Source organism: Trichoderma camerunense, assembly GCF_050948025.1.
Source record: "Trichoderma camerunense strain CBS 138272 chromosome Unknown V8C40scaffold_4, whole genome shotgun sequence".
NCBI lineage: Eukaryota > Fungi > Ascomycota > Sordariomycetes > Hypocreales > Hypocreaceae > Trichoderma > Trichoderma camerunense.
Window position 1 is genome coordinate 461,191 of NW_028145366.1, and position 26,588 is coordinate 487,778.

General features: G+C 50.7%; 7 protein-coding genes across 7 annotated transcripts; 6 read left to right on the forward strand and 1 right to left on the reverse strand.

Annotated features, from left to right (window-relative positions):
- Positions 1 to 628: 628 nt before the first annotated feature.
- V8C40DRAFT_237042 (DUF3429 domain-containing protein) lies at positions 629 to 2,780 on the forward strand. Its single transcript, XM_083214173.1, has 3 exons — positions 629 to 1,382; positions 1,445 to 1,711; positions 1,764 to 2,780. Exons 1-3 carry the CDS (start codon positions 1,059 to 1,061, stop codon positions 2,673 to 2,675), a joined length of 1,503 nt encoding a protein of 500 aa, XP_083076072.1. The 5' UTR covers positions 629 to 1,058; the 3' UTR covers positions 2,676 to 2,780.
- Positions 2,781 to 3,113: 333 nt separating this feature from the next.
- On the reverse strand, positions 3,114 to 6,325 carry V8C40DRAFT_158467 (armadillo-type protein). The gene is made up of 5 exons (XM_083211411.1): positions 6,287 to 6,325; positions 6,014 to 6,141; positions 3,784 to 5,935; positions 3,347 to 3,717; positions 3,114 to 3,291 (listed from the first exon to the last, which is right to left on the reverse strand). The coding sequence occupies exons 2-5, from the start codon at positions 6,068 to 6,070 to the stop codon at positions 3,265 to 3,267; spliced, it is 2,607 nt and encodes an 868-aa protein (XP_083076073.1). The 5' UTR covers positions 6,071 to 6,141; positions 6,287 to 6,325; the 3' UTR covers positions 3,114 to 3,264.
- A 1,285-nt stretch (positions 6,326 to 7,610) lies between these two features.
- Positions 7,611 to 10,213, forward strand: V8C40DRAFT_237045 (mRNA splicing protein SPP382). The gene has a single exon (XM_083214174.1). It carries the CDS (start codon positions 7,709 to 7,711, stop codon positions 10,079 to 10,081), a length of 2,373 nt encoding a protein of 790 aa, XP_083076074.1. The 5' UTR covers positions 7,611 to 7,708; the 3' UTR covers positions 10,082 to 10,213.
- A 1,465-nt stretch (positions 10,214 to 11,678) lies between these two features.
- V8C40DRAFT_158490 (SIT4 phosphatase-associated protein-domain-containing protein) lies at positions 11,679 to 15,226 on the forward strand. Its single transcript, XM_083211412.1, has 3 exons — positions 11,679 to 12,547; positions 12,609 to 14,147; positions 14,198 to 15,226. Exons 1-3 carry the CDS (start codon positions 11,882 to 11,884, stop codon positions 15,098 to 15,100), a joined length of 3,108 nt encoding a protein of 1,035 aa, XP_083076075.1. The 5' UTR covers positions 11,679 to 11,881; the 3' UTR covers positions 15,101 to 15,226.
- A 437-nt stretch (positions 15,227 to 15,663) lies between these two features.
- On the forward strand, positions 15,664 to 16,478 carry V8C40DRAFT_158492 (uncharacterized protein). Its single transcript, XM_083211413.1, has one exon. The coding sequence runs from the start codon at positions 15,804 to 15,806 to the stop codon at positions 16,374 to 16,376; it is 573 nt and encodes a 190-aa protein (XP_083076076.1). The 5' UTR covers positions 15,664 to 15,803; the 3' UTR covers positions 16,377 to 16,478.
- A 1,117-nt stretch (positions 16,479 to 17,595) lies between these two features.
- On the forward strand, positions 17,596 to 18,681 carry V8C40DRAFT_285185 (uncharacterized protein; the record flags this gene model as incomplete). The annotated part of the gene is made up of 1 exon (XM_083222312.1): positions 17,596 to 18,681. One exon carries the CDS (start codon positions 17,596 to 17,598, stop codon positions 18,679 to 18,681), a length of 1,086 nt encoding a protein of 361 aa, XP_083076077.1.
- A 987-nt stretch (positions 18,682 to 19,668) lies between these two features.
- Positions 19,669 to 25,353, forward strand: V8C40DRAFT_285186 (ankyrin repeat-containing domain protein; the record flags this gene model as incomplete). Its single annotated transcript, XM_083222313.1, has 9 exons — positions 19,669 to 19,813; positions 19,872 to 20,329; positions 20,381 to 21,026; positions 21,138 to 21,759; positions 21,812 to 21,855; positions 21,886 to 22,055; positions 22,092 to 23,696; positions 23,895 to 25,142; positions 25,312 to 25,353. 9 exons carry the CDS (start codon positions 19,669 to 19,671, stop codon positions 25,351 to 25,353), a joined length of 4,980 nt encoding a protein of 1,659 aa, XP_083076078.1.
- Positions 25,354 to 26,588: the final 1,235 nt, after the last annotated feature.

Below are 26,588 nucleotides of genomic sequence, written 5' to 3' on the forward strand. Positions count from 1 at the left end.
TCAATGACGGAGGGGGATGACGTAAGGACTCTCCCCACCATGGCAGCTCAGGCCAATTGCGGTCCAGGGGCTTCAATTCTGTGCATCTCTTTGACGTGGACATTTTGAGGGACAGATGGACAAAGTGTACACATTAGTGCTGATGTCTGGTAAGGCGATTGCTGGTACCTGGAAGCCAGAATGTGCATCATCTGGTACCTGGTTATGCGCAGAAGCTCAAGTACTACCAAGGTACTTGTTTTGTTTTAGTGGCGTATTTCCTGTTTTAGCCAAGAGCTGGAATCTGGGGTTACAAGTGTCTGCATCACGATTTCTATCTGCCTACTAAGGTAGGTGTTTATCCATAGAACATTAGTAGAAGAAATGGCATCTTTAAATCAATTGATATCCATGATGACAATAAGCCAAATATTGTCTCTTGTCTTGGTCCATCTCCCACCTAGGAAGAGTCCAGCACAGTCAGGTCGAGTTGGCAGCAGCACAAGAAATATCATCGTCACCCATCATCATAATCATCATCACCACTGCTATGAACAATTGAACATGCTAATGTTAGCCCATAACAAAAACACCGCCACAAACGGTCCCTCCAGTCCATTTAATCAACTATAAACCCCCAAAATTAAACCCTCAAATGGCCATTCATCATTCACCACCCAAAAAAAACCTTCGCAGCCTCTCCCGCTTTCCCGTACAATGTCATACCCCAATGCGCGTGGTCATTACGTCACGACCTCAGACCTCCCAAATAGTGTCATCATAGCATCACCACCTCCGTCTTCCGCTGATCGGATCCATTATTGGCATCGCTACTTGATTATTCTATCGTGATTTTTTAATGCAGGTCCAAATGTTCGACCTATTCTTGCAATGTGATGCCAAAAGCTGTGCCGAATCCGAGCTCACACTCCACAGAAATAATTGTTCATGTACCCATTAAGCTCAGCTCTTGCCAACGTATTTGTTCCTGGAATGTAGTTCATCTTTCGCCAACTCAACCCCAATCTTCTTCTTTCTACTCCGTAAAGCTTTACTGAAATCGTCAAGCAATCAACATCATGTTCAGATCCTTGCCGTCGCTTCGATCCTCGGGGAGGACGGTAGCTGCGAGCCTCTCCAGCTCCAGATCGCAGCAGTCGATAACACGCCAGCCACTCTACCGATTAGATGCGAGAAGAACAGCAATTCGCTTCGCCAGTTCTTCCAATCAACCTCCAAAACCGCCATCGCCCGATGAAGAGCGCGACAGGCTGGCCCACAAGAAGCTCGAACCAAATCCCGAAGGCGTTTCCTCTACCAGCAGCGTGCGAACCGTACTAGAGGCCACTGAAGGAGCCATGAGAGAGCCTCCGGGTATCCCCTCAAATCTCAAGAGTGACATTGTACGCATTCAATGATAATTTTATACTGTAAAGAGCATTGGGTTGACTGAAAGCTATCATAGGATGTTGTCAAGGATTCGTTCCGCCTGGACACAGTCCCTCGCGAATCGCATATACTCGGTCTAGCAGGCACACTGCCTTACCTTGCTACCTCTGTCTCGACTGTTTTCCTAGCCTTGAATCTCAACACCGATGTTCCTTCTGGCAATCGTTTCTACAATATGATTTTCATGGAACATGAAACGGCGCAGTACCTCCTAGACTTCATCGAGCCGCTACAGCTCGGATACGGCGCCGTCATCATCTCGTTCCTCGGCGCCATCCATTGGGTATGACCTTTTACCATGCAGTGATGAGACTGAGCTTCTAACTGTTAGCCAGGGTCTCGAATATGCAGAAAAGAAGCCACAGCACGACCGCACTCGATTCCGCTACGGAACCGGTCTCGCCGCCTCCATCGTCGCCTGGCCCACGATGCTAATGCCTCTCGAGTACGCCCTGACAACACAGTTCGGCGCCTTTGTCGCGCTCTACTACGCCGATTCCCGCGCCACGCGAAAGGGCTGGGCGCCACCGTGGTACGCCAAGTACCGCTTCCTCCTGACCGCCATGGTCGGGCTCGCCATCTTCATATCTCTCGTCGGCCGCGCCGAGATCTCTCAGCGGAATGAGCATAACAAGCAGAGCTTGCGGGCTAGAATGGAGGAGCCCGGTATTGCGGATAAGAATACGGATTGGACAAAGTTGGAGAAGGAAGAAAAGGAGAGAATCAAGAAGGAGAAGGCCAAGAAGGCGAGAGAAGAGGAACAGGCCAAGAAGAAGAAGGCTCAAGATGAGAAGAAGAAGTCTCAGGATGAGAAGAAGGGCAAGGGCAAGAAGAAGGATGAGAAGCAAGCCGACAACGATAAGGATTCAGCCAAGAATAAGGGGGACGAAGAGGACGACTCTCAGGATAGCCAAAAGGGCAAGGACAAGGACAGCGACGAGTCTGAGGACAGTGACAAGTCTGAAGATGGCGACAAGTCTGAAGACAGCGATGAGTCTAAAGACAGTGACGAGTCCAAGGACAGTGACGAGTCTAAAGACAGTGACAAGTCCGAAGATGGTGGCAAGTCCAAAGAGAACGACAAATCCAAGGGTGGCAACAAGTCCAAGGACAACAAGTCCAAGGATAATGACAAGTCCAAAGACGCCGACGAGTCCAAAGATGGCGAACCTGATCAAGATCAAGAAAAGACTGATCAAGACGGTGAATCAGACAAGGGCAGCAAGGACAGCAAAAAGGGTAAATAGCGCCGGAAGAGCAACCCGCACCAAACTTCATGTATTAGTATTCCATTAGCCTTACCATAGCAATCATTAATTAGCCAAATGTTCTTTTATTAGAAACGAACTCGCATCACTTGTCTCAATCAATGTATCAGTTCACAAGCAATTTCACCGCATCCACACCCATATGCTGGAGCAGAAAGAAACATATGGTCGTAAATTAAAAAATAAAACCACAACTGAATAAGCTTTGGTATAGTAAAAAGGCTAGAGTACTGCCCAGATAAGACAAAGGTCATCCGTTCATCCATAGCTTCCCACCTTGCAACCTTATAGAGTCCCTTCTCGTTATACCCCGAGTTCCCAAAAGCAGTATGTCTGCATTATACTTCTATCAACCAAATTTTTTTCGTAAAAGGGGAGGAGGGGGTATGGGTTCCAACGCCTAAAAATGCACACAAGATTGATCTCCCATAAGTTCCAGCAATGAAGCGAAGCCTAAGGGGGATGTTTGTTTCCTGTTTCGCCGATATCACAGGCTATCATTAGACGTACAGAGAAGCTCGGACATGATGCGTTGTTAATCGTATTCGTCAATCGTTACTCTTTTCCTCTAAGATCTGGCAAATCCTTGCTTGGCCTGTACACAGTTAGAGACGAAGGTGCTAATGAGATTCACGGGTTGTTTTCCATACCTTCATCTGTTCAATTCGGGCCTTCAACTGACTTGTCACCTCAGCTGCTCGCCTCCAGCTCTCGGCTCCGTTGGAACCCGACTGTGGCATTGACGATACGGGGCGGTCTCTGGCTGATGTCAGCGTTGAATCGCTGCCATCGTCGTGTGAGGCGATATTCCGGAATCCTCGAGCCGGAGATCCACGTCCAGATGATCCAGTGCTGCCTGCATAGCGCAGTTCCGGACTGAACTTGTTTCGTGGATAAGGAGCATCGCCATTCTCCTTCTCTTCGGACATGCTGCTGGCGTAGCTCATCCTATTCCGTGAGCTTGGAGCAGCCATGGAGTCCCGATAAATCCCGGGCTCGTCGAATGTTGGTGATGTGATACCTATTTCATTTGTCAGTCATCTACGAGTCACCAGCAGCGATGAAAAGAAATGGACTCTTGACTTACCAGCCGATGCATTTAGGTGTTCAGCACGGCTCAGCGCCTTCTTGAGGCGCTCCAGCTCACGCCGTAGTCTATCATTGACCCCCTCTGCTGCCTCTGCATCGCTCCGGGCACGGACGAGCTGGGTCTCCTTGGCCTTGATGCTCAGGACATCGCGGGTGTGGTCCTCGATGAGGCTAGCATTCTGGTTCTTCAGCTCTTGGATCTCCGACGTAAACTTGCTGCGTTCCTGACGCAAGTCATCGATATGTCGGGTCAAACGATCATTGGCAGTGCGCAATTCTTCCAGTTCGGCCCTCTCAATAGCAGTAAGACCGCTTGAAGGGGGCGGTGATTCCGAAGGCATCCGGGCGGGAGCTGCAGCAGGCTTAGCCAAGGAGCGGCCCGTCAGTCCTCGAGAGGGAGCCGCCTTTGCCGGTGGTGGTGTTGGCGGCAGAGGATCCTCTTCTGGCATGATCGGACCTGATCGGCGAGGTGATGAAGCCCCAGAAGCTCCGACCGCTCGCTTTTGGGGAGCTTTGAGTCCGCCAGTCTTGGGCAGGCCCAGTTTGCTTCCCGCGGGCTTCGCCGCTGGAGGTGCCTCAGCTGCGGCAGCCGGCGCCGCTTTCTTGACGCCTGCTGCAGGCTTCTTGCCCCCGACAACCTTCTTCGGCGCTGCGGCCGGCGCTGGCTTGGGTACGGGCTTGGGCTTCTCCTTTGCCTTGACTTCGGCCGCTTCAAAGAATTCCTTGATTTTGTTCTTTCGGATATCGTCCAAGCCTTCCAAGTTCGGAGTCATGGCTCGCTCGCCAATGATCTTCATGATTGTTCCCAGAATCTCGGCACCACCATCTCGCAACACAGGGGTCGATTCTGAAAGTAGCTTCTTACCAGCCTCACATATTTGAGCAATCTCGGGCTTGGCTGGAACCTCGCGCGTGGTCCGCAGACAACGAATAAGAAACTTCATGGTGCCCTCCTTTACCTGGGGATTTTTGTTCCCCAGGAAAGCAAAGATATCTTCAAGACAGTCAGACAGTGACGTTGCCTCAAAGGTAGCGTCAAGTGCACCACCCAAAGCGTCGGCAACCGCAGCTTTCTTCTCCTTCAAGCGTTCCATTATGGGCTGCATGACTGTGGTACGATGTTTGGAGAAAGCTTGGCGCAATCCCTTTGCCAGCAGTTCAATGCACTGGGCCGCCTGAGTAACGACAGCAACGTTGGCGTCCTTCATGCACTTGGCAAGGCCCCTAGTGATTTCGTTGAAGTCGCCATCCTTGATGCGAGGGACATTGAGGATTGCATAGAGTCCCTCGACGGCCTCTTTACGATCTTTCCACTTGGACGAGGCAAGCTGTTCGTGGAAATTGGGCGCCAATTTCTTTAGAACATCCTCAGGTTCGGCCAAGGCGAATGCGTCGATCTCGGCTGGCTCCTCCGCCTCTTCTTCTTCGGCCTCTTCTCCGTCCTCGCCATCGCCGCCGCCGCCTGCTTCAGCAGCCTCTTGCTGACTTCGCAGCAGTCGCTCTTGTTTCGGGTTACCCTCAGCCTTGACCTTTTCAAACTGCGCCTCTAAATCGGTTTGCTGCGTGGGCTTCAGATCCCCCCAGAACATGGGCTTCATAGCCTCTCGCAGCCACCTGTAGAGCTCCACCGCAAGGCCAGTAGCCTCAGCACGCACATTTTTATCAGCTGCACCAAAGGCCTTGGGGAGTGCTTTTAGAATAGGCTTTGGGTCGACAATCTTGCAGCCGTAGTTGTGGATGATCTGGGTCAAGGCGTTTAGTGTAGCCGCAACATTCTTGGGTACCTTGTTGCCAAGACCAGGCAGCACCTCTTCGATAACGGGGGCTGCCGTGTCCAGCTCGATATATAGCAGGATCGCTTCGAGGGAGTTTTGCTTGATGGCGGGTCGCGTTGAAGATAGACACTTCTCAACCATGGGGCTAATTGCAACCCCTCGCGTACGTAGAGCACCATCTCGTCCTCCATACTTGAGGAATTCGCAGAGGGAGGTGATGGCTTCTTGCTGTGCGGCCACGTTGGAGTCGGAGACGGCAGATTTCCACAAACCCGGGTCGTTTAGAAAGGGTCGGAAGCAAGGATCGGACTCATCCGGTGATTTGGCAAACTGTTTAGCAACATCTTCATAGGCCTGTTTACGGACTTTCCAGTTCTAGATGTCAAGGGATTTTCAAGTCAGCCAAAGGGGAGGTCGCGATGGGCCGTGTTGCAAAGAGCATAGATGGGTTACCTTGTGTGAAAAGCGGTCGGGGAGCGGCAAGGAGCTGAAATCCTCTTCTTCGGCCATGGCGGCTCGGGAGGGAAGCGAAAGGTACCTAAACGCTGACGAAGTTTGGGAGTGCTTCTGCTCTGAGGAATCTGCTGGCCGTTCATCAATTAGATTGACGATTCTGCGGATGAGCTTCTTGAACGGGTGACGCCGTCGCGACTCCATTGTTCAAGGCCTCACGGCGGGCACGAGGCTAGCCAGAGGGGAAGTAGGGAAGACAAGAAGTCAACATACCACAGACGATGAAGAGGTTGGCGTGAATCCGTCAGGAGTAGTTAAGCGGAAGATCCAGGAGGCTACTTTGTACTTTTTCACCAGAGCAATATCGGGGATCGCGGCCGCCAGTGTCAGTTACCCTGCCGTCTTGGAGCTGCACGACCGGGATCAGGATAGGCAGAAAAGCGGCGATGGCTCTCGGCGGGCCCTGAGCCTGTGCAGGTATAAAATAATACGGGTATGAAAAGACGGAATAATATGTACAAGAAGCAAGGAGGGGGGAAGCGGTGCCGGGGATCGAGTCGGTGGACAGCTGTGATTTGCTCGGTGCGCGGCAGAAGCTGCAGAGTTGCGAGCGCTGACTCGGGAGCGGGAGGTCGTGTCTCGTGTCTCGTGATGCGATGCTCGCCTTGCATGCAGAAACTCGGTCGAGTTTAGTTTGGGAGAAGTTGTTCGTGTCTTGTGCTCTCGTTGGGTGAGCTGTGCTTTGCTGTGCTTGTGCTGCGGTGGGCTGCCCATCACACATGGAAGTCAACAAATCCCACCCATCACCTGATTGCTCCAATCAGCAGCCCGCACTGGCAGGGCTATCCTGAACTCGGACTAACACCGCATCTGTGCATAAACAAATGAATTTTCTGGGTGTCTGTTTGGCCAGAGATGCGACTGCTGGTTGGCGAAGAAAATGGCAGTGGTAGAAGGCCAGATGCCGGTATTACATTGATGATTTTGATTTGTTGGTTTATTTACTTGCCATGGCTTCTCGTTCATGCATTCATGCATTCATGCATTCCATCTGCACAGCTCTACTCTACTGTAGGGTATTGCGATTGCGATTGCGGGATCCCCCTCCATAGAGCCAGGTAGCGCCAGGTACTGCCAAACTTACACATTTGCGCGGCCTCCATCCAGCTACCGATTGGGTACCTACCTAGGTAGTACTAGAAGATCGACCCCGCGTGCAGACAAGACGCGAGCTATTGGAGACGCCTTTTTTATGGAATAGTAGTTGTAGTTCTTAGTAGCTGCAGCGTGAGTCATTGTTGCTCTCTACTTGATAGAGGCTTTTTACTGTACAAATTTCCCAATGCATGGCAAATGCAGGCTTTGGACATTGGGCGGCAAATCCCCATGGGAACCAACCGATGACGCAAGGGAACAAGAGCTGGTGCCAAATTCATGACAATCCCGCCAAGCACGTGTAAATTGAGTGACAGACCCTTCACCGCCTTCTGAACCCCCACCACGGCGCATCTAGTCACGTGGTGATAAGATAGCCTTGAGAGAGCTTCAAACGCGTCCAACAAAAAGATTCGCTGCAGCCTTGCTTGGACGAGGCTCCACTTCATCCACGGCTTGTCATCGAACAGAGCAGCAGATCAAATGGCGAGGCCTCAGCGACTGCGGTAATCATCCTGAAACTTGCCATACGGTCGCAACATGGAGGGCTCTTCGAACCCGTCCTTTTTCCCCTTCAACGCCAAAGCTGCCGCTGAAGACTACTCGTCGTCCGAGTCGGAATACGATGAGCCTACCGTTCCTGGGCTTGACGGCGACGACAACGATTTTGGCGACTTCAACCCCCGCAAGAAGAGGCGAGTCGGCGGGAACAATAAGGAAAAGGCAGCTCTTGGCATTTTCGGCTCCGACAGCGAAGACGATAACCCCAACTCGCGCTGGAAAAGAAAGACGCTGAGGCGCAAAGGTGTCAATTTTGTGTCGACTGCTGCCGAGGACGCTGAGCAAGATGAAGGCGACGAATCGGAAGATGAAAGACCTCGCCTGGGTATTGGCTTGAATGCCCATGGTAGAGGTGGCGAAGAAGATGAGGACGACGATGAGGAGGACGACGAAGATGATGATAGGCCAGCTGGACTGGGGCTTGGCAACGCGGCCATGAAGCTGCGCTTCACTGCCGGCGAGAAATCACGCGAGGAGAATTCACAGAAAGCGACTACCACACGGCCATCATTCAAGACGAATTTCAGCTCAGGTGGTGTCCTTGGCGGCGGATTCGTTCCGTCCTCTGCCAGGGATCCCGTATTGAAAGAGACAAGTGATGGAAACGACACGCCACGAAACAAGCCTCAGGTCAGCGCTTTCGGCTCAAAAGGGAAAATCAATCCAAAATCCTTTGGTGCCCGAATGATGGCCAAGATGGGTTACCAGGAAGGCAAAGGTCTGGGTAAAGAGGGCGAAGGACGAAACATTATCATCGAGGCCAACCTCCGACCCCAAGGCGTCGGTCTTGGCGCGGTAAAGGAGAAGACGGAGCAAGAGCGTCAAGAAGAAAAGAGGCAAGCACGGTTACGAGGAGAAGAGGTTGTCGACTCGGAAGAAGAAGAAAAGAAGCGCAGGGAGGCCAAGAAGAAGGCCAAGGGGGCAGTAGCTTACAGTAGTGCTGGAAGCACCCCGATGAGGCAGAGGACGAAGTATCTGACGGCCGATGAGCTCAAGAAGCGGGCTCCAGGCTTGAATATTCCAGAGGCATTTGCCCCTATTCTCGACATGACTGGTCCTGGAGGCAAGCTGCTCACTTCGTCGAGTGGCATCATGACACCGTCATCCGGCGTGCCTGAATCGAATGAAGTGATTGAAGCGAGGAAACTGGCCAAAAGGGCACAGTCCGACTTGTTAGCTTTTACTGAAGAGTGGAAGAGCCTGGAGTCGCGCAAGACATGGGTCAATTTGGAGCTCAAGCAAAGGGAACAAGAAATGGAGGATTTACGGTCCGATTTCGAGAGATTGCAGACATTTGCAAATGTTGTGACTGAGCGACTTGTCGAGGCAACAGAGTGGGAGCAGGTCATGAGCGCTCTCCAGACAGCAGTCGACGCTGGGTCAGCAAACGACGCCATCGCAGATATTGCGGTAGCCGCTATCCATCCATTTCTTCGCAGCCCCGATTGGGACCCGATGGCGGAACCGTCCCGATTTGCATCAGACCTACAGAAACTATCGGGTCTTCTCATCAGGTCCGCGAATAACAACCAATCCGTGAACAAGTGGAACTCTTCCGCGACTCAGGATGATGGTGTCTACCGAACACATCACAAGGCCACTACGCCGTATGAGACGATGATGTACAAGAACTGGCTTCCTCGAGTGTTGACAGCAGTTCGTTCCTGGGATCCGTTCAACCCCACGCCGATGCTCAGCATTATGGATAGCTGGAACGATTTACTTCCGCCTTTTGTTCGAGCGCAATTGGTAGACAACGTGGCTCGAAAATTGGAAACGGCAGTGTCGGACTGGAACCCCAAGAAGAAGCGGCAAAGCCACCATCTTCCACACACTTGGCTGTTCCCTTGGCTGCAGTATCTTCCCCACTACCATCTTGACCCAAGAGGCACTGGCCTGGTTGCAGACGTCAGGAGGAAGTTTAGGCACCTCATCGATGCTTGGGAGTTTGAGAGGGGAGTTGTACCTGGCCTAGCGCAATGGAAGGACGTGTTGGGAGACCAATGGCGGCCCCTCATCATGTCGCACGTCTTGCCATCCATGGGTAAATATCTGCGCACCAACTTCCGTGTCGACCCAGCAGAGCAGGAGCCCTATCTCCCCATTCTGGTTGGCATTATGAAATGGAACCAGGTCCTTGGCGATACGGTCTTGGCAGAGGTCCTAGTGCAGGACATGTTCCCCATGTGGAGCAGCAGATTGCAGGAATGGCTTGCGCTTGATGAGGCCGACCTTGGAGAAGTGGCTGATTGGTATAGTTGGTGGCGAGGAGTGCTGTTGAAGGACATGGCACAGATCAAGGCTGTCAGGGTGGAACTTGACAGGGGATTACAGCTTGTGAATATGATTTAGAAACGGCATAGCGTATGGGCTTGTACAGTTTATTTCCCGGTCACATTTACTTAGATATAATAACAATAATGCTCTGTCTATTAGAATTTCTGTATACTTGAGAGTCTCCAAATCCAGATGACGTCTATGCTATGTTGAGATAAAGAAGACGGTATAGTTGCATCACGATGGCCCATAGTTTTCCCACCACAAATGCTTCTGGTCTAAGCACCTTGATTTCAGTGCACTCATTATGAAGAGTTGGATAATACCACGCTACTCGGCAGGAACAATAAGGTGATGTACTTGAAGTGTGGAGTGTCTTGGAATGCATGGATGTTGTGTAACGGCCTGGGACATGTGGCTACCCTGCAACGGGAAATGACCCAATTTGATGGATCAAGATGCCACCAGAGAGATGTTATCTACAGGGTGGTATCAGAAGATGGACATCTAGAGACTGCCCTTCTACTGGAGTTACGGGTAATAAATATGATGCCGAGAAGTACAGGTGCAGTGGATTGTTGACACAACCTTGCGGAGATGAAGCAGATACACCCGGCTACTATCGCATCTTTGTCACTGCCAACAGCCGAGACATGCTCTTTATTTAGCGATGAACCTCATGTCCGAGTATTTGCTCATGTGCCGCAGACTCTCCGGCCTTGGACATGTTTATGCCGTGTCACATATTGCGTACTCGTGCTGCTGATTACGGATCCATGGACACTCACATGCAGCGTCATGGATGGCTTACTCTTACTCGTGTGGGCAGACAGGGCCCCCTGATCGGGCTGGCCATGAACCGCCAGGTCTCTCCGGTTGACCTGTTTACTTTACTTATCCGTACTAAGCTGCACTTGTACTACTTCATCAGGAGCCGTAGGGATGTCCCGGCTGGGGTTTTTGTGTGCCGCCAGCTTGTTTGTTATGGATTCCCTTGTTGTCTGGTGTTTGACTTGTTCCGCATGCCTGATGTTGAAAGATACATCTGAGTGGTCCGGATTCAGGTACATGCTGGGTACCTGCAGTTATTCCACCAAGCACGACATTGCTGGCGCCAATCACTCAGAGGTACCTTGACGGAACCTGCCGACGCGGTACTCCGTACCTGGATGAGATAAGACAAGGTCCGAGTTTCAACCCTCTTTATCGCGGGCAAAAAAGTCTCCCCACACTGGAGCCAACCTAAGCAACCCCCCTCCACCGCCCTCCCACATCAAATCGCAACGCACTGCAAATCGCAGCTTCGAGGCGAACAAGAGACGCACATTTACAGGGGCGCTGCGTCTTTGCCTGTCCTGTCCGAGTGCTACGAGAACCGTCACCAGCGGCTGCCAGCAACTGACCGGCGGCGCAATTCAGCTCTTCTGCCGCTGAACCGCTGGACTGATTCGCTGCGAGGGGGGAACTGACTGACGCCTGTCCTGTGCCGGCCTCTTTGTCGCCGCATGCCCGACCATCTGCATCTGCATCTGCATCTGCATCTTATCTAATCCCGGCGGCTTCTCCCTCCATCTACATCTTCTTCCCTATTCTTCTTCATCTTCTTCTTTTCTTTCTCTCCCTCCTTCATTCTCTCTAGTCTACGGGACCGCCTCGCTGGCGTTCGTGGTCGTCGTTTGTCCCTGTGACGTGGCCATCATCCATCTACGACCCTTTCTTAACCGGTTTTAACCAGACAAATCCTGAGCCTGCAGCCGGTATTTGGAGCACATCCGCCGCGTGTTCCCCTTCAGCTCAATCGCCCCTCCTACGCCTCATCTACCTCACCGCCGGCGACAGCTTGTTCGCTCGGCGCGGTAGCATCGACCCGCCACCATGTTCTGGAGGTTTGGCGGCTACGCCAACATCTCGACCATCGACACCATCCTCGACAAGCCCGACTTCACCCTCGAAGAGCTGCTTGAGGAGGCTGACCTGATACAGGAGCTGAAGCAGCACAACTCCAAGCTCATCGAGTTTCTGCGCGAGGACAAGGTGCTCGAGAAGCTCCTCGAGTATACTGTTGCCCCCAAGCTCGAGGCCGTCGAGAGCGCTGAGGAGCCCGCCGATGATGACATCAAGACAAAGGGCCGCCTGCTGCCCTTCTCCCGCCCTCGCGCATCCTCGCGCGCCACCGATCCCGGCGAAAATGACGACGAGCTGGACAAGAAGCGCAACCGTTATGCACATGTCGCTTGCGAGGTCCTGAGCTCCGATACCTGGTCTATATACGAGGCCCTTGTCGAAAACCGACAGCTGATCCGCGACTTTTGGAACTTCCTCTCTCGGCCCGCGCCGCTGGACCCTCTGCAGGCCAGCTACTTTACCAAGGTCAACGAGTCGCTTTTTGAGAAGAAGACGGAGGAGATGATGGAGCTGCTTTGGAGCTTGCCCAATGTCATTCCCGATATGCTGAGGCACGTTGAGTGTCCTATGGTCATGGACCTGCTGCTCAAAATCATTGCCCTTGATCGCACAGAGGGTGGTCAAGGCGTTGTTGAGGTTGGTTGAACCCATCTTTGAATATTGTATGCTGTCTCTATACTAATCATCTAACCACCAGTGGCTGTATTCCAAGGACATTATTCCAACACTCATTTCTTTCCTCGGTCCTGAGCACAGCTGGGTTGTGCAGACCGCCGCAAGCGACTTCATCAAGGCCATCATCACCATCTCTGCCAACGCCTCGCAGAACGAGCAGCAGTGCATCGGCCCCAACGAGCTCACACGTCAGCTCGTTTCTAAGCCCTGTGTCGAGCAACTGGTTGGTTACATGCTTGGAGGCGGTAACCCTCTGACTGTTGGTGTCGGCATCATCATCGAGGTGATTCGGAAAAACAACTCCGACTACGATCCGGACGTTGGAACAGAGGCCAACACCACGCCTTCCAGTCGCGATCCCATTTACCTCGGTAATTTGTTGAGGCTTTTTGCCCAGAATGTGCCCAAGTTTATGAACCTCATCATGAACGAGCCATCAAAGAAGCAGGGTGTCGACTCGACTTTCAACGAGAAGCTCGAGCCTCTTGGATTTGACAGGTTCAAGACTTGTGAGCTCATGGCAGAGCTCTTGCACTGCAGTAACATGGGCTTGCTCAACGAGATTGGCTCGGAACAGTTGATTGCAACTCGAGACTTTGAGCGACAGCGCCTCCGAGCCGAGGGCAAGCTGACTCCCCGAGACGACGACGGATCTGCCGATGACTTGACGATGCGCATCCCTCACCCATCCCACCATGAGGAGGTCCGCCGCCTGGAAGTCACCAATGCTGATGACGATGGCTTTGAAGAGGTGGAGCCCACTAACGAGTTGAACGAGGACACCTCCCACGAGTTTGTCAAGGCCGAGGATGACATTGCACCGGGCGCGAACGCATCTTCATCTTCCTTCCTCGAAAAGGACGAGGAAGAATTTGTCGATGAGCCTCTCAGCTCTCCTCGACTAGCAGTGGCCACGGCGGGCCTGAACGAACAGCGCTTTGAAGTACCGGACCTTGTTGTTGCGCCTCTTTCACCAACAAAGGCAAAGTCTCCCGAGCTGGCGAAAACGGAAGCTGAGAACCCTCCTGCCGTCGAGGATCAGAACAAGGTTACTGCAGAGGAACAAAAGCCTGAGACAGTTGCAACAGTTCTCTCCGGGCCCATTGTAGTAGAGACAGCTGGTGCAGGCAGCACAGTGGCTTCAGAACAATCTGAGACTGACTCTTCATCCCAATCCGAAACTACGAAGCCTGGATTGCAGCCATCAGCGCTCCCCAGGGAAGACGAGGTGAAGAAGAGTGAACCAGTCACCAGCACTCCTCAAGAAGCCCCCGCCTCTGTTGCTGAGTTGGTTCCTGAAGAGATTGAAAAATCTCGTGGCCTATCCCCCCATCCTGAAGATACCCCGCCCCCTCTCTTCTCTGTTCCCCTTGCCCCTGATTCCGGCGTTCAAGAGCCACCACAGTCATTTACACCGCCCCCAGGCTCTGAGCCAGGCCTTGCTGAAGCTGCAGCTGGCGAGAAACCTGCAGAGACAGCAGCAGGCGATGCCACAGAAGCTGTTGTGGGCGACTTTCTCAAAATGCAGTTTGTAGAGTATCGTGTTGTTCCGGCGATATTGGTATGTGTGGCCTAGCAATTATCCAACAGAACCCAGCTAACATCAAGCAGTCATTCTTCTTTGCGTATCCTTGGAACAACTTCCTCCACAACGTCGTGTATGATATTGTACAGCAAGTGTTCAACGGCCCGATGGACCGTGGTTTCAACCCGACATTGGCTGTGTCTCTCTTCGAGGCTGCCGACATCACCAGCGCCATCATCAAGGGCCAGCAAGCCAGCGACGAATCCCAGGCCAGGACCAAGACCCGCATGGGATACATGGGACACCTCACGCTGATTGCTGAGGAGGTTGTCAAGTTCACCGAACGCCACCCCCCGGAGCTTCTGTCAGAAATGGTCCTCGACAAGGTTATGAGCCAGGATTGGATCAATTATGTGGAAGGTGCTCTCGCGGAAACACGAGAGCGGGACAATGCAATTCTGGGTGGCGTTCGACCCGAGGTGGCCTTGGGACACCGAGCCAGCCTCGGCGCTAGTGGCTTGGGCGGCATCGGCTTGTCAGGCCTTGCAAACACGGCTAGCGGATCGAATGCCTTGGCAGAAGCTGGCCTCAATGGCGGCATGGAGATGAATGAGGGAGATGGTAACGGAATTGGTCCCTTTGCGATCAGCGCGGGCACTCTGATGTCTGGATTTGGAAGTAGTAGCGACGAAGACGACGATGAGGGCGATGGGGATGAAGAGGATGTGAATTCCGAGGTGAGTAATGATTCTTCCGATGAGCACGGCAACGAGTCTCCTGAGGCGACAATGGGCATGCCATATACACCCGAGGATGTCATCATGATGTCTCCCGAACCGATCAGAGCGGAATCTCCCGACGCAATGGCCTTGGAAGCCGATGCTGACCTGGATCCATCGAGCCAGGACATCATGGTGATTGAGGAAGGAGGGTGGATACAGAGGCGAGATCCAAGCCAAGGCCCCAATAGAAGGATAGATTTCTCTTAGGACGAGGAACAAGTTTCAGAAGACGCCATCTTCAGCTTTAATAATGATACCATCGACATGCCTGGAGCCTCTGCTGCGCTAGGGTCCTCCGGCCCTGATGATGAAGAACTAGAGAGTCTCGACATCATTGGATTGGAGCTGGAGTATCTCTCGAGGCTGCTGGCAAGGGCGGAGGAGAGACAGAGGGAGCATTGAATATGAAAGGGCGTTGAGGCAATTTGTTTTACCTTTGTGGATAAAGATTGGAGAAATCAGATGACAGCCTCTTGTTTTTTTTTATTGTGGATAGCGCATTGAAAGAAGAAACAAGAAAGCCGAGGAAAACGAATTTGGAAGATGGCATTGTTTTTGCAGCATTCGAGGAGAGAATACCGCATCAGAAAACAAAAGGGGGGGGGGAGAAAGATGTTATCATGCACCATTTGTCAGCCTTAGGGACTTTGATCAACTGCCAACGCTCATTTACTCTTCCTTTCCCTTTCCCATCTCTCTCTTTCTGCCTCTTTTCCTCTTCCCTGCATTCCTCTTGCTTCATTTCAGGAAGCTTGTTTTGCTGATGCCCAAGGCTTAGTTCCGATCTTATACTGACCCGCTGAACCAGGGATCGTTGGCTCCGCCGTCTATCCCGCCTCCTCCTCCGCCGCCGCCTCCGCTGAACATTCCGCCTTCGAGAGCTCGGCTGCAGCTTGCGGCGCGGCTGGCGATGCATCAGAAGAATAACCAAGCTGCACAGGCCGCGTCGGCCACGGTTCACGATGACAACGATGATGATGACGACGATAACCTTGAAGACCCGTTTGGCGATGGAGAGGCCGATATTGATGACGACTTGGACGATGAAATGTCTGGCAACATAGGTCGTGGATCATGGTGGAGAGGTGTTGTTAACCGGAGAAGCGGGCTCGAGGAGGAAGATTCTGATGACGACGAAGAAGAATTTGGAGACTTCGCCATGCCGGAGGAAGACAAGGGTGGAGATGGACAAGACCAGGATAACGTGGTGTTGAAGCCTCTTGCAGTCCACCCACCCAGGGAAAGCAGTAGAGGCTTAAGCGGCCTGTGGCCCTTTGGCTCAAGAGCGGAGAAGGAGAAGAGCGAAGGCAAGGACGAGCAGAAGGGCGATGACGATGCTCGCATGGCAGGCGAGGGAGATGAGGAGCCTGAGAAGAGGGCGATAGAAGTCAAGGAGGCACAGCGAAGAACCAGCATTGAAGATGATGACGACGATGACGAGACTAACGTGGGGACGGAATACGGAGCTGATTTCAAGGCTTAGAATCATATAGACAGGGAGAGAGTGTATGAAATGAGAGAATTCTGGAACGTGGAACGAGGAATGAATTGGGAAAGATTGATATGGATAATATGGGCATGAGATGAGAATACGCCGTGTATGAAATGGGATTGATGGGATAGGGATGGGTTGTTGGGTGGGCGAATATACGGTAGCTCAAGGGATCTGTGTACTATTATGTTGGGTTATGGATGGATGAGGGCAGAGGCTGTAGATGGAAATGACTCGAATCCTTTCTTTTTTTTGTTATTGTGATACCAAATTATGACTCGAGCTGTGGTTATTGCGAAGTGAATTATGAGGCTCGGCTGGGATGGACTCTGCCACATACGACCATACCTATCCATTAGAGTATACGGGATCTCGTCAAGTATTTCCTTTGAGTGCGATGTCTTTTTTTCCCTCCTTTTTCTCTCTCCTCATTCTATGAGAGAACTACTGGATTCTCCTCTATTGGATTTTCCTCTACTAGATTCTCTGTACTAGATTCCCCTAAACTTCGGTCCTTGATAGCATTCAACTCTTCTATTTAGCATCGTCGAAATCTTGGACTCCATCGAATATGCTGGATTTCGGTGAGCCACCATCTTAAAAGCCAGTGAATCCCAATTCAAGTAGCACGAGCGAGGCGTTTTTGGGGTTTCAGCCTTTAGCCGGTGCGCGAGCCGCATACGAAGAAGATCTGCCCGGGCTGGGAGAATTCCTTTTTGTTGTTGCCTACGTGCCAAGGGAGGGTGCGGAAAGAAGCGTGTAAATTGTCAATTGTCGGTGGCTATTCTACCAACATTGATGCCGTTAAAACTCGAAAATATCTAGATAATAGTAGATGCAGTCATGTAATCTAGAATGCATTTGTAAACTTGGAAATTAATAAAAGAGAGTATTTTTCATGAATAGTCTTTGGGCGACTTGTGGCGTACGGTATGGTCGGTGCCTTGGCCACGCCTTGTCTTGCACCCGCATATGTATGTAGCACAGATCCTGCGGAATAAGGCTGTCAATCTGCCTCGCAAAGTGCCATGGCGAAGACGAGGCGAGACGAGGCGAGGCATTTGTGTGATGTATCATCCTGCTACATACATAATCAGGACGCGCGCAGTCTTGCTTGAATCGATGCTCCTGAGCGCCGCCTTGCTATCCGAATCTCATTCACCATCAGTCTCCTTTACTACTATCACACTATCACACAACCTTGTCAATCATGCCTTCAGGCAACGGTACTTCGACCGTGAGAATCCTGGCCTCGATAGTTGGAGTCATTCTCGCAGCGGTCGCTGTCATCGTATCCGTCAAAGCCGCCATCGCATCATCCCGCAAAAAAGCAAAAGCTGCCGCTTCATCGAAAAGCGGCGTTGCTGCCAAGGCCAAGGCCAAGGAGACGTCCAAGGCAGATATCAAGAAATGGTACAACGCGGCCCTGGATAAGATCGTCGCCGCTCGCCTCGAGAAGGAATCAAGCGTCGAGTCCGGCGAGCCAGTTTTCTTGTCGCATTATATCAGCCAGGGCCAATTCCGTCACTGGGTGTTGCATGCTCACGACCACAAGTACGAATTACGCCAGACAGAAGTCTGCGATTCAAACACCCCGGGAGTCTATGAGGCGACGGTTGGCCCCTCTGGCTTTAACCTCAAGGCGTACCAGCAGTCGGTCGTTACAAGATATTCCCCCGAAGTCGGCCATTACTTTTACAGCATGATAGGCTGGACGAGCCTCTCTAAAGAACGAATTGATGAGGAATGTCATCGAATCTCGATGAAGTTTGGGAAATATTCTCTCTTGTCGAATAACTGCCACGACTTCCTCCAGCAACTGGCCGACAAAATCGTGACCAAAAAGGCACCGGACTGGGGTTGGTTTCGGCAGAGCTCTTTGGGCGGTTACAGTTATCTTGAGCGCCCAGCATTGGGTTATCAGGTCATAGGTGTTGCAACGTGGACTAGACATTTGAAGCGGATGAAGCATTATCTCAGCGCAGCCGAACAACAGAGCATCGATGATTTCATCGCGCTTCTTGAGGAATTTGTTGAGGCCAACTTGACCAAGGCAGCAGCATTGTGGACAACACAGTCTGCAATGTATGGGCAGACTGTCAATAGCGGAGGGGATTATCTTGACGGCAGTGGAGGCTACGGACACCATGACAGCAGTGGAGGCCAGGGACATCAGGACAGCGGCGGCCACGGACACGGCGGCCACGGGCACCATGATGGCGGAGGCGGCGGCCACGGAGGCCACGATGGTGGAGGCGGCGGAGATGGAGGCGGAGGCGGAGGCGGCGGCTGTTAGTTGAAGCGGTCTCAACGGCAAGAGGTTCTGCGATAATAGATAGGAGTTTGGGGTTCAAGAAGTCCTACGCCCGTTGAAACCATGGCGCTGTGTGTGTGTGTGGTTTGAAATGGAGGCCAATTATATTTCCATCAAGGTCAGCTTGCGTCTGGTTGAACCGACATGGAAACCGTGATCAAATTTGACGCCTCATGGAACTGATCAGAACTCTTGACAGAATACATGGCTTTGTTATGAATAGGGAGTCCGGTGGTGGACACAGTTGTAAGCTGATGATGTGTGATAGGAGGCACTATATACATCTGGCAATGGAAATGGTTTCTAGCAGTTGGAATGAGACGAAACGATCAATATCACTCTATTTGAAAACAACCTGACAAGGTCAGAATTCGGTCAATTGCCAGCAGCTATAATTTGCAAAGGCCACACACAGTTGCTCCCTTTGTCGTATGCATGAGAGCTTTTTCTTTTTCTTAGTTGATCACTTGGGGATCCGCCTGAACGGTTAAACGCTCGTTAAGCACATCGAATTTGAGATGATATAATAATTTTCTCTTTCAAATAATGGAAAATTCGGTGTTTTTTTTAGATAAAAATTATTTCGTAATGTTCTATAATAGAGTGAAAGGGTGTACCACGAAGAAGATCTGCTAATTCTAACTCTAACAGCCTACCTCGCTAGCATTGCCTTTTACAATGCCCTTCTTTAAATAAAGTGATGCGCTCTTTATGAGAAATAGGTGCCCGATACGACGTCCAATAACAACTCCGCCGAGCCACCGACATTTGAAAAGCACTTTCCAAGGTACATGTACCGAGCCCAACTCGGCCACTTACATGACTCTTGGGATCACACTGACACACATTAGGCCGTGACGGAATGTATTTAGGCACCAGTACTTACCTACATGCAATTACTCTCCATTTCATTCCCTGCGATTTCATTCAATTTTTGCATCTCTCGACGCACTCAAAAAGTCCAACGCCATGGAGAGGATATTTAACCGCAAAAAGCCCAAGGATAAGAATGCGAGGTCTAACTCAAGGTTATCCATTTTTGGCAGAAAAAAGGAAAGAGATAGTCAGCAAGCCCACGACAATGGAGGCACGCCAGAGTCCAGTACGTTGATCAGTAAAATTGGATGTTCTGATATGCATCTTAGATCCGAATAACTTATACATTGCACCAGATTCCGCTGTTCCAAATCCTAGCCCTATCGAATCTTCTAACGCTCCAGCGCTGCCCCCACCATCTAATACGGCCTCGTTAAGTCCTGATGATGAATACCAAAATACACCAATAGTCGAATTGTGGAACACAGCATACGAGAAGCTGCGAACAGAAAATAAACAGCTAATCGACGAATATGAGATCAAACTCAAAGAGAGTGTGGCTGCCGCAATGGATCCTGTACCAGATACCAAAGAAAATAGACAAAAATGGATGAGCCAGATATTACGACAAAAGATGGAGCAGATCCAGAAAGATGCCTGGAAGTTCATGTTTCTGGGCTCTGAGATTCGGCCAACTGAGATCGCAGAATCTGTTCTCAGAGTCATTAAGATGGCCAACGACTCGATTACAGCCACTGTCGTCCCAAATCCTTGTGCTTCGCTTGCCTGGGCTGGTATAAGCGTACTATTGTCGGTGCGTAAAATTCGCACAAAAATCTTTGAAAGAGTTACTAAGCGACTCTAGATTTGTTTAAAGCCTGGCAATCAAACGACCTCTCTCGCAAATGAGCTAGAATACGTCTCATCAATTATTATTCAGGGCCGTATGAGAGAAGATCTCTATCAGCGTCGCTACGAAGGTCAAAACAAAGTCGAAGAACCATTTCTAGAGGCACACTCGATATACAAGGCTACGCTAGAGCAGTTATACCAGCAGATACTGAAATTCCAGATACATTGCTACTGCTATTATGCTCAAGACAAAGCCTCTCGTCTTATCAGCGACTTATCGCAGAAGAATGACTGGGACGGCCTGGCTGAAGATATACGCCGGCAAGAAGCTCAAATGGCCGCCATCGATAAGATTTGGCGCGATCAACGATACGATGAAGAATCTGCTGCAACTGAAAGACGGTATCAAGGAACCATACTTAACTTGAAGACCATTGGCGCTGATATCTCAAATCTGCGAGAGGCAGTGGAGGACGCCAATAGGGACCGAAATCAGAAAGAATTCCTCGACTGGTTATGCGACATAGACCCATCGGACATGTATAACACCGCTCGCAAAAGACATAAGGCTGGGACGAGCGAATGGCTGATAAAAGGCAATGCACGATTTGCATCTTGGGTACAAAGCCCTTCCTCTTTTCTATGGCTTCATGGGAAGGGTAAGTTTAAATTCCTTATTTGACCTTTTTATTTATTCCTTTCTTTATTCATTTATGCATTTATTTCTTTTGATTGCGCAATACCGAGACTAGCTGACTGACAATTAATAGCTGGATGTGGCAAATCGGTGCTAAGCTCTTCTGTCATACATCATCTCCAAAGGGAATATAAAGACGACGCCTCTACCGCAGTTGTCTATTTCTATTTTACCTTTAGCGATACTAAGAAGCAAGAAAGTGACGGGATGTTAGCGTCCATTATGAAGCAAGTCTGCTGTCACCGACCGAATATACCCGATTTAGTCAATGATCTGGGTGAATATAAGAAAAAGGGCATGCGGCCGTCGACAGAGGAGCTCAAGAATAGCTTCATATCAACCCTTCGTGGATTCACTAACGTATATATCATCATCGATGCTCTAGATGAATGCCCAAATATTAATACACAGCGAGAAGAAGTCATCGAAATATTGCATTATATCCTCGATTCTAACCTCGACAATCTTCATCTGTTCTGCACTAGTCGCAAGGAGTCTGACATTGATGTCTCGCTCCGACGCCAATTTTCCAAGCCGGGCAGAGAAGAGCTCGATATATCCTCTCACCTGAAAGCGATCGAACGCGATATTGGCGAATATATAGACTCAACTCTTACAAACACCAAGTATAACTCTTGGCCAATCCATATCAAGGATGAGGTTAGAAAAGTTCTAATTGAAAAGTCAGATGGGATGTACGTCTTCTATTCAGCGAGTACAATAACGCCGCCGCTAATAACAGGGAAGGTTTCAATATATTCGCTGCCAGTTTGAAGCACTACAGAAGCTTAGTTCTCCTAAAGATATTTATCGAGCGTTAGAAGATCTTCCCAAAGGACTGGATGAAACATACTACAGAATGCTTCAGGGCATAGACGATCGTTATATAAAATCAGTGGCGAAGTCTCTCAAATGGCTCGCATTCTCGATGGAACCATTGATGGTAGATGAGCTAGCTGAGATCTTCATCATGCATCCAGATGATGCTGTTGTTATCGACAATGCGGAGCGCCTTTTTGCAACACAGGACGTGTTGATATATTTCTCTGGCCTCATCGTCGAGTATCGGGGGACCGTTCGCTTGGCTCACTTTTCGATTAAAGAATATTTGGTATCTGGTCGAATTGGGCAAGATCTTGCCCCTACTTTTTCGTTCAGCGCCATCGACGCCCATTTGTTCATTGCATACTCGTGCTTATCCTATCTCAATTACATGAGTATTTTAGCCAACGAGGGCGATGAACAAAGTCACTCCGTGAAGGATTACGCGGCTTCGAATTGTCTAATACATCTCGAAATGGTCCCTTCCGAGTACTGGCATGCTGGTGTCATCGATAAACTGGTTCAGGCTCTTGATATTCGAAGCCAAAGCCTCTTGAATATCATCTTTGGGCATTTTGTGGGGGAGGCTATTGGGGGTTCTGCTATAATTAGCGATTTTGGATCCGCGCGATTGATGGACCTGCACCTGCGGCCATACTGTTTAGCCGCTTACCACGGTTTCGTTCGCATAACTGGATGCATATTATCGCAGGCGTTCAGTGCAAGCAAGTATTTGACACAGGGAGACCTCAATACAGCACTCTGGTATGCAGTTTATGGAGGCAGAAAGGAAGTGGCTGTTCTTTTACTGGAAAGAGGCGCCGACCCGAACACATCAAGAATAATGACAAACGATGTTGGATACAAATTCGAGAAACATGGGGACGTGCTGCAAACAGCAGTATCGAAGGGTGATGTAGCGATGGTGAACCTCCTCTTGGATAGGGGGGCCGATATCGACGTTCAACGACGGGGCTCGGCTTTGCAGACTGCAGCAAGATACGGGCGCCTCGATATCTTGAAGCTTCTCGTGGGACGCGGGGCAAACATAAACAGCCTCTCCAATAAAAAAGAATGTGTCCTTTCTGCAGCAACATGGCACCATGAGTGCTTGGAGTTTTTGCTAGACAGTGGAGCAGACATCAACATGCTTGGTACCGCCGAGGGCGCCCGGACAGCACTTTGCGAAGCAGCGAAATACAGACGCTGGAGGCAGTTCGACCTGCTCCTTGACAGAGGTGCCGACGTCAATATAGGCGGCGAGGGCGGTTACCCCCTTGCACAGCTCATAGATTTAGATGATAGGCCCCTAGACTCCAGCGATGTGCTTCCGCGGATCGAACGCCTACTCAGCCTTGGTGCAAATCCGGACACTCAAGCGAAGCATCATCATACTGCACTTCACGCGGCAGTCGCTAGCTGCAGGAGAGAGGAGTACTCTTCTTTTTATGAACAGGTTGCACAACTTCTAATCGACAATGGCGCTGATGTAAATATACCCGCATGCACGACCATTGGGAATAGACGGGCGGCAGAGCACGAGATGTGTGAGCCTCAGTCACTGTTATACCACTGCGCAAGCAATGGCTCCACGTCCATGGCAGAGCTACTGCTCCAGAATGGTGCCGCTGCGAACGTGAACTTGCAAGCAGGAGAGTTTGGTAACGCACTCCAAATGGCTTCATCTGAGGGACACATCGAAATGATGCAGCTACTCCTTGATCACGGGGCCGAAGTCAATGCTCAAGGCGGCTACTACGGGACGGCTCTAAACGCAGCTTGCCACGGATTCCGGACAGCTCGTGCTACCGTTCAGCTGCTACTCGAACATGGCGCTGATGCGAATATTGGAGGTGGCAAATTCGCGTCGGCACTACAAGTTGCCTGTACTTACAACCCCACGATAGTGCAGATCCTGCTTGACCATGGAGCGGATGTCAACGCCCGAGGCAGCCACTACGGAACTGCACTGCAAGCTGCCTGTGCTCTCGAACCTTCAATTCTGCAGTTGCTGCTTGATCATGGTGCTAATGTGAATGCTGAAGGCGGCAAATACGGAACTGCATTGCAAGCTGCTGTCTGTGCTGGCCGTCACAACCCCGCGATAGTGCAGCTGTTGCTTGATCGTGGCGCTAATATGAATGCTAAAGGCGGCGAATACGGAACTGCTCTACAAGCTGCCTGTGCTCTCAGTCACAGCCCTACGATAGTGCAGTTGCTGCTTGATCGTGGTGCCAATGTGAATGCTGAAGGCGGCAAATACGGAACTGCTCTACAAGCTGCATTGTGTTGGTTCAATCGTGACTCGGCTCAACTACTAGTTGATCGCGGTGCTGATGTGAATGCCAATGGCGGGCTGTACGGATCTTGTCTGCAGATTGCGTGCGAAAAGGGGCGTGTTCTTAGACGCGAGGGTGGCATGGACATGATACGCACACTGCTTCAACGGGGTGCAGATCCTCTGATACAAAGGGGTCAATTCGCTAGTCCATTCCACTCTGCTGCCGTATTTGACTTGTCCCTTGACAAATATGTTTTCCCAAACATTAAGTCGTCTTTTCAAGTTGACGCTCTGTTACAATTGCTATTGGAGCATGGCGCTGAACCTAACCTAGTTGACGACAAGCGAGGTACTGCCCTTCATTACGTGCTTTCTCTTGTCCAAGATTCCAGCCTATCGCATCGTTGGGAGGATGACTTTGAAACACGGTGGATAGGGAGGATCCTTTTTCTGCTTGATCATGGTGCCAATGCCAATCTCAACGTGGGTGAGCTTGGATCTCCTCTTCATGTTGCATGTGCGATTCAATATGACTGCGAACCTCCACAAACCCCACTTCATTTGACTCGGATTGATAGTTTTGAAGAGAGAATCGACAGGCGGGGCGTCATTATGAAATTAATGACGAAAGGGGCGGAAACTCTCCTTAATAAATGCCATGATATTGATATCAACGCACATGGTGGCATCTTCGGTATAGGTCTGCAGGCAGCAGCATATTCCGGCCAGCTTAAAACAGTACAACTCCTACTACGTCGAAAAGATTTCATTATGTGTAGTGAACCATGTGGGAAGTATGGAAGTGCGCTTAACGCGGCTGTTATCAGAGCCCATTGGGATATTGTTGATGTTCTTCTTGAAGCTGGAGCAAAGCCAGATTGCCATATGCTACAGGAGCCTGATGAAGAATTTCTGGCCCGAATCCGAGAAGAGCATGGCTGGGCTGCAGAAGAGAGATACCAAAAGTTCTGGGAGGTAGAAGAAAGGAACTTACAACCGACGCTTGGGTATTGCTCCGGGATTCAGCTCCCTAAAGATTCGGCAGTTAATACTTCTTTAGCATAGCTTACACAAGTATTGATTTAGTAACCGAAAATTTATAGGCATGTTAACGAAACGAACCAATACCTATGCCGAGATATAGGTAGTGGGGGCGGATCACCCTGGTAGATCTAGACCACAATAGATCAATAGATTGGCTAATATTGAAGCAAATAGTGCTGATTACTGCAGCATAACAGTCAAATTGGCCAGCTGACCTCAAGCTACGTGAACCGGTGACTTTAATATATCTTGACCAACAAAAGGTCTTATGATATGCGTTTCTTTGGCTTTTGTATATCTTCTTCACTTCCACCAGTTGCGAAAGGCAGACGTCCCTCAGCAGCAGCAGCACCTCCATCACGTCTCAGTCATCAACATGCCGGATTATAAAGTAATCTTAAAGGGTCTGGGGGGTAATATCGGTAAAGGTATCCTCTCTGGCGTAGGGGGTTTTATCCTGGACGCATTTCTATCGCAGGCCGGCTTTGGCTCGGGAGCTGAGATGAAGGAGGTCAAGGAGTCCCTCCAAAAGCTGTCCACACAGATGCAGGAACTAAAGAGAGATATCGATGGCGTAAAGAATGCTATTCAGGAGCTGGGAACGCAGCTATCCTTGCAAATTACTGCTCAACTTTCAAATGTGCTGCTAGAGGTTAAAATGACGGACCTAGAAGGGTTGATATCAGACCTCAACACGAATTTTCTCCAGATTATCTCAGTGGTCAGATATCTCGCCGACATTGGCGCAGGAGAGGAAGAAGTAAATTCGCCAGAGAAAATCAGGATTCAAAAGGTCAAGGACGGACGCGAACGTCTCTTACAACTCCTGCGAACTGCCATACAGGATCACCCCAAAGCTCTCAATCGTATCCACCACGCCCTCAGCCGGGCGGATGAAAACAGTATTCTCGAACTCTCAGCCACCAGGATCAACGATGCTGAGCAAGATATTATCACCTATTACCTCCGCATGAGTGCTCTCATCGCCCCGCTATGGTTCGCACAGACCCAGGCGATTGGAGTGTTGGCCACAGCGATACAACACCCAGTGCTGAAGTTTGAGTTTGTCGACGGGCCCGACCTCATCGCCACTTTCAATGACAACTTAGTCAAGCAGCAGGAGACTTTCAGGGTTGTGGTGGGACTGGAACTTTGCCATATGGTTGATACTATCTTGGGTCCCGTCTATACGACCATCCCAGTCTCCTTCTACTACAAGGATAGCAGGAACGTTGTCGTTGATGCCATTAACTTACATGGCAGGATCAATGGCAACAAGCCCTTTATCGCTTGCCCAATCCAAAGCCTGCGGGGGGGGGGGGGGCGGGGCGGCGGCGGGGCGGGCGGGCCCGGTCCGGGCGTGGCGGGCGAATCCGG